The sequence below is a fragment of the Triticum aestivum genome, chromosome 5B, assembly GCF_018294505.1.
Source record: "Triticum aestivum cultivar Chinese Spring chromosome 5B, IWGSC CS RefSeq v2.1, whole genome shotgun sequence".
Lineage (NCBI taxonomy): Eukaryota > Viridiplantae > Streptophyta > Magnoliopsida > Poales > Poaceae > Triticum > Triticum aestivum.
In genome coordinates this window covers 455147553-455168137 of record NC_057807.1, presented here as the reverse complement: position 1 = coordinate 455168137, position 20585 = coordinate 455147553, and the positions used below count along the sequence as shown (strand labels likewise).

The following is a 20585-nucleotide window of genomic DNA, read 5'->3' as shown; positions in this document are numbered from 1 at the left end:
ATCACTTATGGCACTGATTATACAGCTTGTACAACTCCTAAACGCCCTTGACATTTCTATAGTTGTGCCACGCACACATACCGTCCAGTTCAGTTCAATTGCCCCTAGGAATTAAGCACAAACAACAACAAGGAGCACCAACCAAAGTGAAGAGGAACGCAAAGGTAGCCGAGCGCTGGAGGCAGCAGACCTCCCTGTCCAGCACACTGCGGCAGCGCGTCCTCGCCGGCAGCGTGGTGCACGGCGAGTGCCGTGGAAAGTCCCCGCGCTGCCTTCTCAGGCCCCTCGCGTCGCCGCCGCCGGCCATTACCTCGCCGTGGAGAGAGAGATGGGTCAGGTGCGTGATCGTGGGTTAGTGGCGGTGCAAAGATTAAGGAAGAATCCTTCCCCGACACCGAGCCGAGGCGAACAAGCGCTGCACGGAACGGAACCCCCGCACCCACACCGCCGACCCGCAGAGGCGGGGCTCAATGACCGGCACAACGACACAAAGGAGGGAGGAGCGAAGGTGGAGGGGGAGCTGGGGGCGCTACGTGGCGTCGCAGAGGAGGCGGCGACACGGCGGACGGCAGATGCATGGAAAAAAATTATATGAGACCAGGACTCATAGTTAGCAGGTGAGACCCACATGATGGATGACACGTGGCATTCACAAATCACAAAGCATCTAATCTCTCCCCTCCTGATTTCAGGTGGGGGTGGGGTAGATGCTTTATGATTTGTGAATGTCACGTGTCATCCATCAGGATGGGTCTCACCTTCTAACTCGTGAGACCTGGTCTCATAGAATTCTTTTCCTGCATGCAGGGCTACGATGCACGGAGGGATCGAGGGCGCTCGCAACGGCCGGCACACAGAAGGGGATCGGGATTCAGGGAAGCGCAGCGGATAGGTTGGAGAGGGCAGGGAACGTACGTGTGTGGTCAAACCGACTCAAAACCACGATCCATCCCCTTACGGGTGGGGCCACGGGTGCCGCTTAAAACCTTGATTAACCACAGGGCAGTAAATCCTGGAAGCTTAGGCTGGTTGTAATGCTAGTATCATGCATGCCAACTAGGCAATTTTGATGAGGTGTCATGAAATTAAATGAAGAAAGAGAGGGTTGAGTATCATATCATGATACCGTATCATAATAAATGTTATGCAACTATGTGTCATGCATGTCAATAAATAAACTACTACTCCCTCCGTTCCTAAATATAAGTCTTTGTAGAGATTCCATTAGGTGGACTACATACGGAACAAAATGAATGAATCTAAACTTAAAATGCATCTATATGCATCCGTATGCGATTTATAGTGGAATCTCTACAAAGACTTACATTTAGGAACGGAGAAAGTACATGATACTAAGATATGATACTATGCATTAGCGAGGTAGTATCATACACTAGTATCATATACATGATACTAGTATATGATACTTCCCATTACAACCAGCCTAGTAATTTAGAGTCGCGCAAAGGGCGCCCTCTCGCGACATCCACGTGGGCGCAAGGGACTGGGCTGGTTTTCTCGTTTCGTTTTTGCTGCTCGTTTTGTCGTCGCGAGAAAAACCCTAGCCTATTCCATTTCCGTCCGCATCCCTGCTGCCGCCGCTGTCCTCCCAATTCCCTCTGCCCCTGCTGCTTCACTCCACCTTTCCCTCCTCCACGCCGTCAGGGGCGCCCCTCAAGCTCCACCTCATCGGTTCCCCACCCCGGGCTCCGCCTCCCCCGCCCATGCTGCTCTCTGTGCGCGGAGGTTGGACGGAGGAGGAGGATCAGGATGGCCGCAGGGATGGCGGAGCAGGTAGAGCCGTTCACACCGCAGCCGTCGTCGTCCTCGCATTCTCCCCCACGCACGCGGCCTCCTCTCGATCCGCACGCCAACGCAGCCGCCGACTCCTCTGCTCCTTTCTCTCAGCGTCGCCAGATCGGGGGAGCCACCGGGAGGATATCAGAGAGGCCACGACCGGGGTAGAAGCAGCATCATCGACCAGATCCGGCGCTCAGCGCTGCCGCCGCCCTTGCCGGCAGGCACCTGCTCGTCAAGGGCGTGGTCCATAAGAACTGCTTCGAGGTGGCCGCGATCTAGGGCTCCCGGAGCTCGCGCGGCCGTGCTCGAGGTGGACGTCGGCGCCGCCCAAGACGAAGCTCGCCCCCAATCTTCTTTTCTGAAGAATTTGTACAGTTATTTATCTGGCCTGGTTACTTGATCCATTGAATATCTTCAGAGATGCATTATTTTGTCCGCATTGATTTAGCTGTGAATCACACAGAACCTTCTGCTATCAACCGATGGGGATGCCATTACATTGAAAATTGGCGATTTTGGATTTGCCCGGTGAGAGGTTTATCCTCAGTGTTGCACTTATAGGACATAAAGGTAACTGATTTAGTGTTCCTGGATTCGAGTAAGAAGCTGGTGACCTGCTCCAAGGACAAGTTTATCCGGGTCTGGGACCTCGACACACAACACTGCCTTCAAATTGTTGATGGCAAGGCCACCACACTGAGATATGGTCGATGGGTGTTGATCCTAGCGAGAAATTTTTGGTGTCTCACTTGGACGATCCAGAGCTGTGGGTGTTTAGAATCAGGCAATCAGCTGAAGAGAGTGAAGATTGGAACAAATGGGATGCACTTCGTCATTGATCTATTACTTTGATTAGATGCGGGAAGGGCAAGAGACGGAGGCTTGGATGTGATCATTTTTGGAGTGGGTATGTGCCAACCAATTAGCATATTACCAATTGGTTTTGATGGATTCCTGAGTGTAAAATAATTTCCTTGCTCTACTGCATTTTTTTTCTGGTCATGTGGTTGTCTGTACCTTGCCATCGACACTAAGAATACTTTAGTTCAAACCTGCAATTATGATCTCCACTCTTTCACGCTGATTTGATGTGTCACCAGTACGCAATCATTTGCACCACCCTGTATATACCAGGACCCTTTCTTGACTGGGAATTCGATGTTTGATTCTGTTTCAGGTTATTAAGAAGTTCTATGAAGTTTGCTACAGATAATGTGAATGCCCTTCAGACATCACTTTTGAAGAGAAATGTTCAGTTCTTCTAGATGATCCTGCTGACAATTGGTGTTTCAACTCGGATGGCGAAACCTCAACTTCAGAGTAAAATTACACCTGCTGATAATTCACTTGCAGATTTATATGTTTTAGTTTTTAACTGCTCTCGCGGTTTAAAATATATCTAATACTTCTATTGAGTTTTTATAATCCACTATTGTACGATATGTTTTTGTGGACAAGTTTATTTTGGGAGCCTAAGAAATGCAAAGGACAGGATGTGTTAAACTTTGCTGTCAGTTCTCTCGTTTTAAAAAATACTAATAGGAAGCAATTCTACTCTGAACGTTAGCTTTCTCGTATAAATTACGACACCTTGTGTGGATACATAAATTACAAATTAGCTGCATGTCCGATGGTTCGTAAGATTGTAAGTTAACAGTTATTCTATTTATAGGGTTTGCTCTGCTAGAGATGATAATGTCCTCTTTAATTAAATTCAGCAGTGTATATACAAAAGGACCTGGCTGTCAATAATTCTCATTTGCAAAAATAGGTGTTCTATTTCAGCTTCCACATTCTGTGTTATGATACATTTAAATGACTGGAATGTATCAAAGTATAGTATGGGCATAATCAGTTAGACTTGGTAAGACTTTTTGGTTGCGCAACATTAAAAAATATAAATAGATAAATTAATAACATAAGCCTTGTATGCTTCTTTGCGAGGAGCACACTAACAACTCTTTTTTTTTGTTAGTTGTCAGTTTCATAATTTCTAGCTTTATACACATTAACTGATTTTTTATGTAAGCACATTATCTAAAGTACATAGGAATGCAAGTGCTTATGCTATTTCAGTGACAATTGTATAATTCACTAGAACTTGAAGTGGTCTGGTTTCTGCACATCAAAGCATATTTTTTTGGAGGATATGAAGAATGAAGATACCAGAACTTAGACCAACTGAGCATTGAGAAGAGTGGTTTATGCACTGATATATGTACCCGTGTCTCTTCTGAATCTATTTAATTAAGCTGCAACTCATGTGTGAGAGACTTGGTTTGTGCAGATATCGTAGAAGCTTAATGCTGCCAATTAGGTGTTTTAGAAGTATGTCGTTTAATTTTCATAAGCACTGTACTTATATCTGATTGTTGACATGCCTACGGAAGTGCCTAATTCTCTGTTAGGCTTTGATTCTTATGTTACTTTCTTACTGGGCTTGTTTTATTTTATTTTGGGAAAACCCATGGTTTTATCCTAACCCAAAATTGCTGAGGTAGGATAAGAGTAATGGGAATCCAAGCCTAATTCTCCATTTCAATGTACACAAAATTACTGATGCATCTCCATTTCAATGTACACAAAATTCAGTTGGAGTAGACTCCAAATCTATGAATCATTCTTCCTACAAAGAGTAGAAACAGAGCCTATCCACACAACCAGAACACTTTTTTAACTCTTAAACTTAGCAAGCAGTAACTCATGCAGAGTAGTTCTTCAGAGCTCTATCCAGCCTGACATCAAAGGGAGTCGAGTACGGCTTCAGTTTTCTATCCTGCAACACATAATTAAAGGAAAGTACATCGTTCGAGAATATTGCTTCATTGACATGCATGTTTATTGGGCCTGCCATCGGTTTGACGGTTTGCTCACCTCGCTTCCGTTTTGCTTACTGCAGATTGTCAGAAGGTTGAAGGTGGAGTCGAACTCCGAGCTCGAGGTCGCGGCAGTGTAGTGGTGACTGGTCGCGCCCGATCTAGGTAAAATCTTCGTCTCATTTTTGGTCCGCGTGACGATGATCTGTTTCTTCGGGAGTTTCTTCAGGAAGCCAGAGCCGGCTCAGGATGCCTTCCTGGACGACGACGACATAGTGAGTGGGTTTTGAATCTTTCGTTGCGCCTATCGGATCGGATTCGATGCCTATATGGTAGTGATGAATTGCTAACCGCTTGATTTGGTGTTTCCTCTGTGGTGTGGCGCGCGGGTTGTTTTCAGATGATGAAGCAAGTGGAGCACCGAAGGAGGATCTCGGGGATGAAGGAGGTGTCAGCGACGACCTCAGGCGAGAGGTATGAGACCGCAAATCGCTTTGCCGTTTCTAGGGAGCAGCAAAAAACTGAATTTGTTAGTGCTTAAAATTTAGACTGATCTGTTTGATATATCTGCACTGTCGAGGCGGTCTTCTTGAATAGACTCTGGGTGTTTTCGCATAGATGGATTATTCATTGTTATGTGTTATCACAGTTCTAGATGAACTTGGTAGTTCGAAAGGTGATCTGAAATTGCTTAGGGGGCATGTTTACTTTAATGTATAGTGTGGTACAGACCTAGAAGCAATATGTTGAAAAACTGTAACTTTCTCATTTTGTGCTTACTTTAGTTATGAGGATGTATATGTTAGTTGATTTTAGTGTATTTTCAGTTTTAAATCTTAAGCTTATCTCCAGAACATGCCTGAACAATGCATCATCTATTATATAATAATCAGTTTGATGATAGAACTGACTATTGCAGTATATCTTGTTGGAGCATAACATGGCCTCTTGATTTTATTTATCAAAAATCCTGGTTCATTGCATGCTTTTGTTATCAGAACTCTGCTTCGCCATGTTTTATTCTGAAAGTTATATGAGGTTTTAACCAAGCTGGTTTTAAATTTATGAGTAGGCATGTAACGCAGGTAATACTAGAGCTCCCAGCCTCCTCAGCTGTCAAAGAGACGCAGGTAATACTAGAGCTCCCAGCCTCCTCAGCTGTCAAAGAGGAGGTACAGCCTGTTGAACTGAGCTGGACCTCTGCCTTGCACTGGCAGCGACGGCACCGTTCTCAAAGTGGCGGGGGCGGTGTGCCACGCCTGTGCTGGTGTCGTCGCTGGCGCTTCACCTGGACGGCAGCGATTGGGAGCTGCCTTGCGGGTACTACGTGTTCGAGGACCACGGCGTGCAGGTCATGTGCCTGGTGCTAGACATGATGGCCGGGACCAGACCGTCATCTGCAACGACTAGCAGCAGAACACACAAGTCGTCTACGACCTCGACAGGACATGCTGGCCTTTGTGTTGGCGCAGTGCAACAAGCTTACAGGTCACTATAGTGTTCTTGTAGAGAGATAGAATTTATAGTACTGATCAGGTGAAATACACAGATGTGGATGGTACTGAAGCAACGGTCTTTTTTTTAATCAATGTGCTCTTGATTGTAAAGGTGATAAAAAAGGCTGCTGGATGGGCGTTGTCCTACCTCGCACCGCCCAGTCACCCTTCAGGCGGCGCGCCATGGGCGCGCCCCATTCACTAGTACGGTGAAATGGTGGCATCCTCCGGCCCCATCTCCGTTTGCTATCTCGTTCACTCCAAATGACGCACACCACTCAGCTTGCCCGTTCCGGAGCAGCAATTTTCTGCAGCCCATGCAAGCACTCACGCATCCATTCAAGAGTCCGAGAACTTCTTTTTGCCATCTAATGATACCCATAAGCATGCATGCAATTTCTTTAGCATGTTCTTTTAGCAGAATGACATTTACTCCCTCCGTCCCATAATATAAGAACGTTTATAACACTACAGAGGGGCAGATTACTCCCTCTGTACCGATTTATTTGTCATTGGGGCAATTCTCCGACCAGATGAAAAGGAAAAAAAGTACGAAACTACCCCCAATTTGAAAAACACTTGTCGCTCGGATCGTCCTCTTCCTCCGTCGCTATTCCCGTCCGCCAGGCTCCACCCCTCCGCTGCAGCTCCGGCGTCCGCCCCCGCCGGCCGCCTTCCTCCACTCCGATCGAGAACCCAAGGTCCGTCCTTGCCATACGCATCTCCCTCGTCGTCCGCCACAGGCTCCAGCCGCCCGCGGCTCCTGCCTGTCGTGCCGCCCGTGCTCCTCCCCGCACTGACCAGCAGTAGCAGCGCAACCCGACGCCCTCCTCGATTCATGCACCGGAGCTCCTGATCCGGCCAATTGACCTCGTCGGCGAGCAGCCAGGTCGACCAGTCACTCCAATTGATCTCTTCCTCGCCGGCAGTCCTGCAGTCTGTGTTGATCGCCTGAGTCTTTGCTGGAGTAGATACTGGTTCTCCACTCTGGTTCTCCGGATTCATGCACAGGAGCAGTAAGTTGGTTCCACAGTCTGTGTTGGAGTACAGAAGCCAGCGCCATCAACAGTCTGTGTTGGAGACTTGAGTACAAATACTGCTGTGTTGATCAACCTCTGTTGTGTTGACCAAGCTCGCTCTGCTGTGTTGGAGTACATACAGGGATAGGAGTATTGATCAAGCTCGCTCTGCTGCTCCTTCCATCTGTCCATCTGTCCATCAACAGTTTGGAGTATTGGAGCTGCCAAAACTGCAGTTAAGAAGACTTGGGTCAATTGTGTGAACATCAGCAACAACAAGATCATTAGTGTGAAATTGACAAATCAACAAGAGCAAGATCAGGTACACATGATCAATTGACAAATCAGATCTAGGCGAGCTACTCCATTTTTACTCCTCATGGCATCTTGTACTCCTAATTCAGTGTTGTTGTCACAGTGAATTTGAATTAAACATGTCTTCTTCATTGTTGTTGTCACAGTGCACTCCATTTCATTTTTACTCATAACAAAAGCAACCTGTCTCCTTCTTTCCCATCATAATTGGTGCATTTAAATTAAACCAAATGGGAGTACTCCAAACTGTTGTTGTCATAGTGTGAAAACTAGGAGTCAACAATGTCAACACTAGGAGTAATTTGACAGTAAATTAGGAGTAACTTTATGCACTAAGTTCTCATATGACAAAAAAAATCTTAAGTTACATTAGTTATTTAGTGGAGCATTTTGATTAATTTGGTCAAGTTATTCAGCGCAGGCCTTCAGAAGCTCCGGTGCATAAGAAATGGAGTGCTCCACTAAAGTTATTCAACAAAGCCTTTAGTCCCAAACAAGTTGGGGTAGGCTAGAGGTGAAACCCATAAGATCTCGCAACCAACTCATGGCTCTGGCACATGGATAGCAAGCTTCCACGCACCCCTGTCCATAGCTAGCTCTTTGTCGATACTCCAATCTTTCAGGTCTCTCTTAACGGACTCCTCCCATGTCAAATTCGGTCGACCCCGCCCTCTCTTGACATTCTCCGCACGCTTTAGCCGTCCGCTATGCACTGGAGCTTCTGGAGGCCTTCGCTGAATATGCCCAAACCATCTCAGACGATGTTGGACAAGCTTCTCCTCAATTGGTGCTACCCCAACTCTATCTCGTATATCATCATTCCGGACTCGATCCTTCCTCGTGTGGCCACACATCCATCTCAACATACGCATCTCCGCTACACCTAATTGTTGAACATGTCGCCTTTTAGTCGGCCAACACTCCGCGCCATACAACATTGCGGGTCGAACCGCCGTCCTGTAGAACTTGCCTTTTAGCTTTTGTGGCACTCTCTTGTCACATAGAATGCCAGAAGCTTGGTCCACTTCATCCATCCGGCTTTGATTCGATGGTTCACATCTTCATCAATACCCCCATCTTCCTGCAACATTGACCCCAAATACCGAAAGGTGTCCTTCCGAGGTACCACCTGGCCATCAAGGCTAACCTCCTCCTCCTCACACCTAGTAGTACTGAAACCGCACATCATGTACTCGGTTTTAGTTCTACTAAGCCTAAACCCTTTCAATTCCAAGGTTTGTCTCCATAACTCTAACTTCCCATTTACCCCCGTCCGACTATCGTCAACTAGCACCACATCATCCGCAAAGAGCATACACCATGGGATATCTCCTTGTATATCCCTTGTGACCTCATCCATCACCAATGCAAAAAGATAAGGGCTCAAAGCTGACCCCTGATGCAGTCCTATCTTAATCGGGAAGTCATCGGTGTCGACATCACTTGTTCGAACACTTGTCACAACATTATCGTACATGTCCTTGATGAGGGTAATGTACTTTGCTGGAACTTTGTGTTTCTCCAAGGCCCACCACATGACATTCCGCGGTATCTTATCATAGGCCTTCTCCAAGTCAATGAACCCCATATGCAAGTCATTCTTTTGCTCCCTATATCTCTCCATAAGTTGTCGTACCAAGAAAATGGCTTCCATGGTCGACCTCCCAGGCATGAAACCAAACTGATTTTTGGTCACGCTTGTCATTCTTCTTAAGCGGTGCTCAATGACTCTCTCCCATAGCTTCATTGTATGGCTCATCAGCTTAATTCCACGGTAATTAGTACAACTCTGAACATCCCCCTTGTTCTTGAAGATTGGTACTAATATACTCCGTCTCCATTCTTCTGGCATCTTGTTTGCCCGAAAAATGAGGTTGAAAAGCTTGGTTAGCCATACTATCGCTATGTCCCCGAGACCTTTCCACACCTCAATGGGGATACAATCAGGGCCCATCGCCTTGCCTCCTTTCATCCTTTTTAAAGCCTCCTTCACCTCAGACTCCTGGATGCGCCGCACAAAACGCATGCTGGTCTCATCAAAGGAGTCGTCCAGTTCAATGGTAGAACTCTCATTCTCCCCATTGAACAGCTTGTCGAAGTACTCCCGCCATCTATGCTTAATCTCCTCGTCCTTCATCAAGAGTTGGCCTGCTCCGTCCTTGATGCATTTGACTTGGCCAATATCCCTCGTCTTCCTCTCCCGGATCTTAGCCATCTTATAGATGTCCCTTTCACCTTCCTTCGTGCCTAACCGTTGGTAGAGGTCCTCATATGCCCGACCCCTTGCTTCACCAACAGCTCGCTTTGCGGCCTTCTTCGCCATCTTGTACTTCTCTATGTTGTCTGCACTCCTATCCAGGTATAGGCGTCTGAAGCAATCTTTCTTCTCTTTAATCGCCTTCTGGACATCATCATTCCACCACCAGGTATCCTTATCTTCGCTTCTCCTTCCCCTGGACACTCCAAACTCCTCCGAGGCCACCTTACGAATGCAAGTCGCCATCTTCATCCACACATTGTCAGCATCCCCTCCTTCCTCCCAAGGGCCCTCCTTAATTACCCTCTCCTTGAACACCTGAGCTACCTCCCCCTTGAGCTTCCACCACTTCGTTCTCGCGACTTTGGCACGCTTATCCCGCTGGACACGAATCCGAAAGCGGAAGTCAGCAACCACCAGCTTATGCTGGGGTACAACACTCTCTCCAGGTATCACCTTACAGTCTAGGCACGCACGCCTATCTTCTCTTCTCGAGAGGATGAAATCAATCTGACTAGAGTGTTGGCCACTAGTAAAAGTCACCAGATGTGATTCTCTCTTTCTAAAGAGGGTGTTAGCTACAATCATGTTGTAGGCTAGAGCAAAGCTTAAGACATCTTCTCCTTCTTGATTCCTGATGCCATAGCCAAAGCCCCCATGCGCCCCTTCAAAACCTGTGTTAGATGTACCCACGTGGCCATTGAGGTCTCCTCCTATGAAGAGCTTCTCACCAATCGGTACACTCCTAACCATGTCTTCCAAGCCTTCCCAGAACTCCCTCTTGGTGTTCTCATTGTGGCCTACTTGCGGGGCATACGCGCTGATAACATTGAGAACCAAGTCCTCAACTACCAGCTTGACCAGGATAATCCGGTCCCCACGTCTCTTGACGTCTACCACTCCATACTTGAGGCTCTTGTTGATCAAGATGCCTACGCCATTTCTGTTTGCAGCCGTCCCCGTGTACCACAGCTTGAAGCCGGTATCCTCCACCTCCTTCGCCTTCTGTCCTCTCCATTTGGTTTCTTGGACGCAAAGGATATCAACACCTCTCCTCACCGCTGCATCAACTAGCTCCCGAAGCTTCCCTGTCAGAGACCCTACGTTCCAGCTACCTAAGCGAATCCTCCTAGGCTCGGCTAGCTTCCTTACCCTTCGCACTCGTCAAGTCAAATGCGAAGACCCTTGCTCATTTTCCACTACATCCGGGCGCCGATGTAGCGCGCCACTAAGGATGCGACGACCCGATCCTCGCTCACTTGCCACGTATCCGGATCAAGATACGGCGCGCCACTTGAGGGGTGACGGCCCGGCCCTTGCCCATTTTCCACCACACCCGGGTTCCGATGTGGCGCGTTGCTGAGAGGGTTACGCCCCAACGAAAATCTTTTGGGTTTCATCTCCATAAGAGTGGCTGAGTTTTTACGTTGGCTCGCCAAGCCTATCACAACCCTCCTCCTTTACCCGGGCTTGGGACCGACTATGTTGAGACAACATAGGCGGAGTTAAATTTAGGTGCATATAAATTAACTGAATTAACATCTCAACATTTACATCTACCTCTTGCAAAGGAGTAGCAAATTAACTGAATTTTCAGAACAGGCAAATGTAATAGGTTGACTACAGCAAATCCAATTTGCAAGCTTGACTACATAAAATTTGCAAATAATCCAAGGGGACAAATACAACACTGGCAAGTCAATTCAGGTTTATTTGAATTGACAGCAGTGTAATCATCTCAACAGCACCTTAGTACTGTAATTTGCCGTAATTGGTCCAAAGAATTGACCACTCCAAATTCAGTTATCCTACTGTAAATTCAGGTTTATTTGAATTGACAACAGTGTAGTCATCTCAACAGCACCTTAGTACTGTAATTTGTTGTAATTGGTCCAAAGAATTGACTACTCCAAATTCAGTTATCCTACTGTAAATTCAGGTTTGTTTGAATTGTTGTACAACAAAGATTTGACTACTCCAAATTCAGGTTTATTTGAATTGCTGTACAGCAAAGATTTGACTACTGTAAATTCAGCTATCCTAAATTCAATGATCCTAAATTGTTGCATCATCTTCTCAATCTTACTGATTGTTGCACACACATACAAGAAATGAGGAGTGCTCATGCGAAGATATTCAGTACTGTAATGCTCAAGGGCTTATACCTGATGCAGGGCATGGAGTGGACGACGACGGTGACGCTTATACGGTGCTCCAGGCGCATGCGGTGTCCTCCCTCTGCTTCGGTCAGACGCACACCTCCTTCCTCTGCGGCCAGACGCACCTCCTGCGCAACATCGTCCGGCGAAGCAGCGGCACAGGAGGCAAGCACGCCAAGGACGACCAGGAAGATGACGACAGCAGCATCACAATGTTAGCCATGGAGGCGGGAGCACCATGCTCGCCTTCCTCCTCAAGGTCATCGGGACCCCCACATGCCGCGCCGCCTCGCGGGCAGCTCAGGTAGCGGCCACGGCCAGGACGAAGGCGCGCAGGTCAACAAGCCGCGGCTGCTTCTGGACAGAAGAGAAGAATAGAAGAAGCCCGCTGCCCCGGTCTCCAATCCAGCACCGTCGTCCTCCTCCCGCTGCTTCGGTCTCCAATCCACCACCGCCGTCCTCCTCCCGCTGCTCCAGCACGGATCGAGCGACGCCGCCGACGGATCGAGCACCGCCGCTCACAGATCGAGCAGCGCGGCTGTAAAAATGTCACCTTTGACAAGCGGGTTGCGGGTTAGGGGTACGAATCAGGGTGGTGGGGAGCAAGGCGGCAGTGAGGAAGACACCGACGAGAGGGAGAGGGAGGCGACGGGGAGATTGAACGACTGGCCGGCGAGCGAGCGAGAGAGCGAGTGGTTGTGCGAGAAGGAGGGCAATTTGGGAAAACGAAGATAACTTGTAACGTGACGGAAAATGTACTAAAACCCCCCCGGTACAGAGGGAGTACTAAGAGCATGGTTAATAATATAGCAGCTGCTGGCTATACGATGTTGTCATGTCACATATAGCCAAGCTCATAGCCAACAAGTATAATAGCTAAATATAAATATATACTACTTTGTTGATACACGGCCACCATACTCTCTCACAAAGTACCTAGGAGCACGTGCTGCAGCCGGCTGTTAACTAGTAGTCCGATTCTCTTCTTTCTCTTTCAAGTAAGCAAGAATATAATATTTAATGTCTTACAGTCCGCCTACGTCACCTTATTGTACTTGCTCTAAGGGTGTGTTCGGATTGTTGTCCATAATTGTCCAGCCAAAAAGTTGGTCGTTAATCAAGTATGAGCATTCGTTTAGATAGAGACCAATAAATTGGCTTGCCTGCACCGCATCAGCGTGGGATGCCGCCCAGCTGGCCTTACCAACCAGGGGCGGCGCCAGGGATCTTCTTGGGTATTTGGTTGAGTACCCAAGATTTTGAAAGACCATTGAAATTTTATATAAAACAAGCGACTTTTTTGTAAAACAGTGATGATTTTGGCAAAATGAATACCCTCTTACAAAATGAATACCCATCCTCTAGAACCTGGCGCCGCCACTATTACCAACGCGTGGGCACGCCAAAATTTTGGCCCAGGATTCTATCGCCCGCAGCTTGCAAAAAGTTGGCATCAAAATGAACTAGGAATGCTGATGCGGTGGAGGCGAGCCAATTTATTGGTCTCCATCCAAACGAACGCCCATACTACGACCAACTTTTTGGCTAGGCAGCTATAGACAGCAATCCAAACACACCCTAAGTAGATGCATCCTATTTTTCTTTTTTCATTCTTTGAGTTTCGGTGGAGCAGACACTGCAGGTTGGAAGGTTAGAAAACCATGCCATTTTAATCATTTATTTCTTCGTTTGAAGATTTAGTCTAATACAAGCTTGTGCTTCTTTGTTTTCCAGAAACCAGTTTCCGGGATTTAGAGAAAACATTCAATGGTTCATTTGCAGGTCTAATAGTTGGTGCTCCGATTTTGTCATTGGTTTTGGAGTTAGTTTTTGAATATGTATTGCGTTATTATTAGAAACATTTACTGAACATATTCCAAATCATCACTTAATCTTAATGTACATCTTGCAAGATTACATAGCCCATTAAGTTTATATTATATATTTTTTACTGATTCTTTATATGACAACATGGTTGCAAATGGTTCCGCAGCAACGCGCGGAGAATCTTGTAGTATTCATTAGTAAAGCTCCCGCCAAGAGGAAAAATTGCGAGCAAAGATCATTTTCTTGTACTGCAGATGTAAGATTCAATCCCACTGTTTTGGCAAACCAAGATGGATCTCATAAATGTATTTTGAGGAGAACATCACTTGAACATGCTCGGCCTCGATAGGATGTATATTAAGAAATAGCAAGAACATCGTGACACACTTTTTTTTTGCGGGGTATCGCGACACACTTAACCCAGATATTTTTCAAAGTTTCATTATGAATCACTAAGTTTGAAACATCGAGTCATTTGGTATACATAGAAATAAGAACCTTCCTTACCTAGGTTGGAAAAGCCAGTCTTTTTCGTTTTCAATGTACTTCCCAAGGAGCAAACATATGATATTTGGTATACATAGAAATGAGAACCTTCCTCCTAGGTTGGAAATGTACTTCCCAAGGAGCAACATCGCATGGTATATGTTAGAAGGATCACATAGGAAATATGAGATAGACTAGGATTTGGTCCTGTCTTGTCTTATACTCGAAGTAGATCATGGTACTCCTATATAGATGCCAGGCTCAGCCTAATCGATCCAACCCTAGCCGCCGCCCGACGCTTCCGCCCTGCGCGCCGTCCCCGGGGCTGTTGGCCTTCATGACCGCCGCCGGGGGCCGTGCCGCCCGTACCTAGGTTCGTTCGCCGGTCGTGTTGACCGGCTGCCCTAGAGAGTCTTTTTCCCGAGCCCTCGCTCCGGTTTTCTCTCTCGTCGGTCGTCTCAATCGGCGTTTTCTTTTAGGTTCTCCGATCTAAGATCAGTTTGCGTCGCCCACCGCCCGTCGACCTTCACGCGTCTCTACTCCGAGTACGACGTCGACTACACCAACCTCTGCTTCGATTGTGCGACTTGGCGTGGTACGCGGCGTCCGAGGGACGCCCATCATCCGTCGTTCCACCTGTCGTTCTCCGTTGGTCCGTCATCGCCTGTTGCACCGATCTGATCGTGGCCTCCACCAACTCTCGCCTCCACTCCACACACGATCTGACACGGCGGCCCAGGATTCACGCATGCTCACGGTGTACAACATTGGCCAGCCGTCGGCGTGGCACGAGGCCAACCCACGTTGTCACGCGCCCTTCTCGGGCGTGGTTGGCTTGGTGCGGCCAGCTGTTCGTGTTGACTCACTTGGCCACACGTCCATGCATGCCTTAAGTGTAGCTGCAATATGTGGCTACTCGCGCCTACTATTTCCACCAAGTTGCATGCAGCCATGTCCATCTGACGCACACCGTGCAGACACTTCAACTTCGCGGGTGAGGGAGTCCTGGATTAAGGGGTCCTCGGACAGCCGGACTATATACATGGGCCGGACTGTTGGGCTATGAAGATACAAGATAGAAGACTTCTTACCGTGTCCGGATGAGATTCTCCTTGGCGTGGAAGGCAAGCTTGGCGATTCAGATATGTAGATTCCTTTCTCTGTAACCGACTTTGTGCAACCCTAGCCTCCTCCGGTGTCTATATAAACTGGAGGGTTTAGTTAATAGGGGACAATCATAATCATACAGGCTAGACTTCTAGGGTTTAGCCATATCGATCTCGAGGTAGATCAACTCTTGTAATACTCATATTCATCAAGGTCAATCAAGCAGGAAGTAGGGTATTACCTCCATAGAGAGGGCCCGAACCTGGGTAAACATCGTGTCCCCCGTCTCCTGTTACCATCGACCTTAGGCGCACAGTTCGGGACCCCCTACCCGAGATCCGACAGTTTTGACACCGACATTGGTGCTTTCATTAAGAGTTTTGCTGTGACGTCGAAGACAGGATTGATGGCTCGCCTTGTTATCAAGGACAACATCACCTCTGGAGGAGCCCTGGCCTCAGGCCAAACCCTCCGGTTGGGCGGCTTCATTATGACCGCTCGTTCGGCCATCGGGCCGACGATGACTTCTCGGGTCATCGAAAATCGCCTCCGTGTCAACTCCGAATACTCCAAACAGATGGGTCCGACGGAGTTGTCGTCTTTAAACGAACTTCTGGATCGCATTGCCGCCTTGGAGGTCGCTTCAGACTACGATCAGATTGGGCTTAAACCCGATCAGAGAGAAATTGAATCTCCACCGATCACCCATCAGATAGCGGTAGTGGAGGAGCAACACAACAACTCTTCCTATATATTGAGGACGAACTATGTTCGGATATCCGAGCTCACAGAGCCGGACACCCGCCCTCGGGAAGACGTGCCTCATACTCTGAACCTAGAGTCGAACTGTGGGCTTGAAAAATTGGTTCATATCCCGAAGCCCGAACTGTTAAGCTCGGAAGTTTATCAAACTCCGGATCCCAGATTGGGTTAGGGTTCGGACTTAAATCCGCCCACGCACCCAGATACACGTGATCTTATCCACATCAGACAACAGTCCCAGGAAACGGTCCATCAATTTTGGGCCAGATTCCTCCTTGTTAAAGATAAGATCAAAGACTGCCGCGATGAATACGCAATCTCATTATTCTGCAAAAATTGCACGGATGAGGGAATCCTCAATGCAATCAACCGTCGTCACGTATCACACTTCACTGACTTGGCAACCATAGTACATAAGTACTGCGCAATGGTAAGCGCCTGGAAAGCTCAGGCAGCTTCTTGGGAGACACCAATTTCCACTCAACACCTCGTCCGGACAAAAAGGATGCACCCTCCTCGGTCGCCTGATCCAATGCTAAAGAAATCAAAGCCCATTACGGGGTGCGGAACCGTTCTGGAGGGATGGCTCGATAGGCCATGCAAAATAAACACAACACCAGATACCGTACCAACCCACAACCTTAGAGCATGTTGGATACTCCGGCAAGTGGCCAAGAGCGGCGATGATCTCCTCATCAAAAATACCACAGAGCAACATCACACGGAAGACAACGACCCTACAGTATTAACAGTCTTCGAGACTTTTGCCTCAAACAATAGGCGTAAAAGGGCACTCCACGGCATCACTGAAGTCTGCCAAGTCGCAGCAATAAACCCCTGGAATGACTCGACCATAACTTTCAATGCCAGTAACGAACCTAAATTCAGAACAGTCCGGGCACCAGCCGCACTGGTCCTTAGTCCGATCGTGGACGGCTTTAGGCTTACCAAAGTACTCATGGACGGCGGCAGTGTACTAAATCTTATTTACGAGGAAACTCTCAACAAAATGGAGATAGACATGAGCCGCATTGAGCAAAGCAGCACGATCTTCCAAGGAATTATTCCCAGTCGGGAGGCACGATGCGCAGGAAAAATCACACTCGATGTGGTATTCGGCACACCGGAGAATTACCGGTCCGAAGAGATAACCTTTCAAGTGGCCCCATTCAACAGTGGATATCACGCCTTATTAGAGCAGGATGCATTTGCATGCTTCCAAGCTATACCCCATTACGGGTACATGAAGCTCAAGATGCCCGGGCCCAACGGTATTATCACTCTTGCCAGTGATCCAGACATAGCACTCCGCGCCGAAAACAGAACCGCGACCTTGGCCCTCGAGGCAATGTCTGAAGCCCTCACGGCCGAGGAACTCACCACATTGCGCTCCACGGTGGATAGGGACGACGTGATCCTGGACAAGCGACCCAAATCCACCTCCTTTCAACCAGCAGATGAAATAGTCAAATTCCAAGTCCACCCGACGGACCCCAAGAAGACCGTGACCATCGGGGCACAGCTGGACCCATCGGTTAACGCCGCACTACGAGTGTTCCTATGTGAAAACTGGGTCATATTCGCCTGGCACCCTTCTGACATGCCAGGGATCCCACGCAGGCTGGCCGAACACAGCCTCAATATATTGAAGGGATATAAACCAGTCAAGCAAACACCACGGCACTTTTCAGAACCCAAACGACAAGCTATGGGGGAGGAGCTAGCCAAGTTACTCGAAGCCGGATTCATTAGAGAAATAAAACACCCGAATTGGCTAGCAAACCTGGTGATAGTGCCAAAGAAGGATAAAACCTGGCGCCTATGTGTCGATTTCAAAGACCTCAACAAGGCCTGCCCTAAAGACCCCTCCCCCTCCCTCGCATCGATTAGATTATCGATGCTACCGCAGGACACGACTCACTGTGTTTCCTTGACGCATACTCTGGATACCATCAAATCAAGATGAAGGAGTCCGATCAAGCCGGAACGACATTTATCACCCCATACAGGCCTTTCTGCTTCAGCACTATGCCCTTCGGGCTCAAAAACGTCGGCGCTACCTACCAACGCATGATTCAAACATGCCTGGAGAAACAAATCGGCAAGACAGTTGAAGCATATGTGGATGACGTAGTCATCAAAACTAGACACGTCGAGTCACTAATAGACGATCCGCGTCTCACATTAGACAACCTCCGCACATATGACATCAAGCTCAATCCAGAAAAGTGCATTTTCGTTGTTCCCGCTAGAAAACTCCTGGGCTTCATCGTTTCCAATAGAGGAATTGAGGCAAACCCAGCTAAAATATGATCTTTGTCACAGTTGGCCATGCCAACAGACCTCAAACAAGTCCAAAAATTATCCGGATGTGTGGCAGCTTTAAGCCACTTTATCTCCAGACTAGGAGAAAAGGCGTTGCCACTCTATCGCCTTCTCTGACGTACCGATCACTTCGAATGGACAGACACGGCAATGGCCAGACTAGAAGAAATAAAGGCCCTTCTAGCAAGCAACCCAATCTTGGCCGCGCCAAACATCGACGAACCCATGTTATTATACATATCGGCCACACACCAAGTCGTAAGCGCGGTGCTCGTTGATAACCCACAAGTATAGGGGATCGCAACAGTTTTTGAGGGTAGAGTATTCAACCCAAATTTATTGATTCGACACAAGGGGAGCCAAAGAATATTCTCAAGTATTAGCAGTTGAGTTATCAATTCAACCACGCCTGGATAACTTAATATCTGCAGCAAAGTATTTAGTAGCAAAGTAATATGGAAGTAACGGTAACAGTGGCAAAAGTAGCAGTAGCAGTTTTGTAGTAATTGTAACAGTGGCAATGGTAAAGTAACTAAGCAAAGAGCAATATGTGAAAAGCTCGTAGGCATGGGATCAGTGATGGATAATTATGTCAGATGCGATTCCTCATGCAACAGTTATAACATAGGGTGACACAGAACTAGCTCCAGTTCATCAATGTAATGTAGGTACGTATTCTGAATATAGTCATACGTGCTTATGGAAAAGAACTTGCATGACATCTTTTGTCCTACCCTCCCGTGGCAGCGGGGTCCTATTAGAAACTAAGGGATATTAAGGCCTCCTTTTAATAGAGTACCGGACCAAAGCATTAACACTTAGTGAATACATGAACTCCTCAAACTACGGTCATCACCGGTAAGTATCCCGATTATTGTCACTTCGGGGTTAACGGATCATAACACATAATAGGTAACTATAAACTTGCAAGATAGGATCAAGAACTCACATATATTCATGAAAACATAATAGGTTCAGATCTGAAATCATGGCACTTGGGCCCTAGTGACAAGCATTAAGCATAGCAAAGTGATGTCTACTATGCAACCTTCTTCTTGTAGACGTTGTTGGGCCTCCAAGTGCAGAGGTTTGTAGGACAGTAGCAAATTTCCCTCAAGTGGATGACCTAAGGTTTATCAATCCGTGGGAGGCGCAGGTTGAAGATGGTCTCTCTCAAACAACCCTGCAACCAAATAACAAAGAGTCTCTTGTGTCCCCAACACACCCAATACAATGGTAAATTGTATAGGTGCACTAGTTCGGCGAAGAGATGGGGATACAAGTGCAATATGGATGGTAGATATAGGTTTTTGTAATCTGAAATTATAAAAACAGCAAGGTAACTAATGATAAAAGTGAGCGAAAACGGTAGTGCAATGCTTCGAAACAAGGCCTAGGGTTCATACTTTCACTAGTGCAAGTTCTCTCAACAATAATAACATAACTGGATCATATAACTATCCCACAACATGCAACAAAGAGTCACTCCAAAGTCACTAATAGCGGAGAACAAACGAAGAGATTATTGCAGGGTACGAAACCACCTCAAAGTTATCCTTTCTGATCGATCTATTCAAGAGTCCTTAGTAAAATAACACGAAGCTATTCTTTCCGTTCGATCTATCATAGAGTTCGTACTAGAATAACACCTTAAGATACAAATCAACAAAACCCCTAATGTCACCTAATACTCCAATGTCACCTCAAGTATCCGTGGTCATGATTATATGATATGCATCACACAATCTTAGATTCATCTATTCAACCAACACAAAGAACTTCAAAGAGTGCCCCAAAGTTTCTACCGGAGAGTCAAGACGAAAATGTGTGCCAACCCCTATGCATAAGTTCACGAGGTCATGGAACTCGCAAGTTGATCACCAAAACATATATCAGGTGAATCAATAGAATACCCCATTGTCACCACGGGTATCCCACGCAAGACATACATCAAGTGTTCTCAAATCCTTAAAGACTCAATCCGATAAGATAACTTCAAAGGGAAAACTCAATCCATTACAAGAGAGTAGAGGGGGAGAAACATCATAAGATCCAACTACAATAGCAAAGCTCGTGGTACATCAAGAGCGTACCATCTCAAGAACACGAGAGAGAGAGAGAGATCAAATACATAGCTACTGGTACATACCCTCAGCCCCGAGGGTGAACTACTCCCTCCTCGTCATGGAGAGCGCCGGGATGATGAAGATGGCCAC

The 20585-nt window shown here is 47.2% G+C and overlaps 1 protein-coding gene and 1 long non-coding RNA gene across 13 annotated transcripts; one reads left to right on the top strand and one right to left on the bottom strand.

Annotated features, from left to right (window-relative positions):
* The first annotated feature begins 1552 nt into the window (after window positions 1–1552).
* LOC123112427 (uncharacterized) lies at window positions 1553–7577 on the top strand. 12 transcript variants are annotated; one of them, XM_044533409.1, is made up of 6 exons: window positions 1553–2707; window positions 2978–3120; window positions 4700–4895; window positions 5017–5090; window positions 5689–5746; window positions 5834–7577. In XM_044533409.1, exons 3-6 carry the CDS (start codon window positions 4817–4819, stop codon window positions 6112–6114), a joined length of 492 nt encoding a protein of 163 aa, XP_044389344.1. In that variant the 5' UTR covers window positions 1553–2707; window positions 2978–3120; window positions 4700–4816; the 3' UTR covers window positions 6115–7577. The 12 variants fall into 12 exon arrangements, 2 of the variants coding, with proteins under 2 accessions (XP_044389344.1, XP_044389343.1); XR_006455479.1 differs by having other exon boundaries at window positions 2978–4891; window positions 5702–5746; XR_006455480.1 differs by having other exon boundaries at window positions 2978–4891.
* LOC123112430 (uncharacterized) lies at window positions 6447–12636 on the bottom strand. Its single transcript, XR_006455483.1, has 2 exons — window positions 11869–12636; window positions 6447–7361 (listed from the first exon to the last, which is right to left on the bottom strand). It is a non-coding gene; the product is annotated as an uncharacterized lncRNA (long non-coding RNA).
* Between the last annotated feature and the right edge of the window lie 7949 nt (window positions 12637–20585).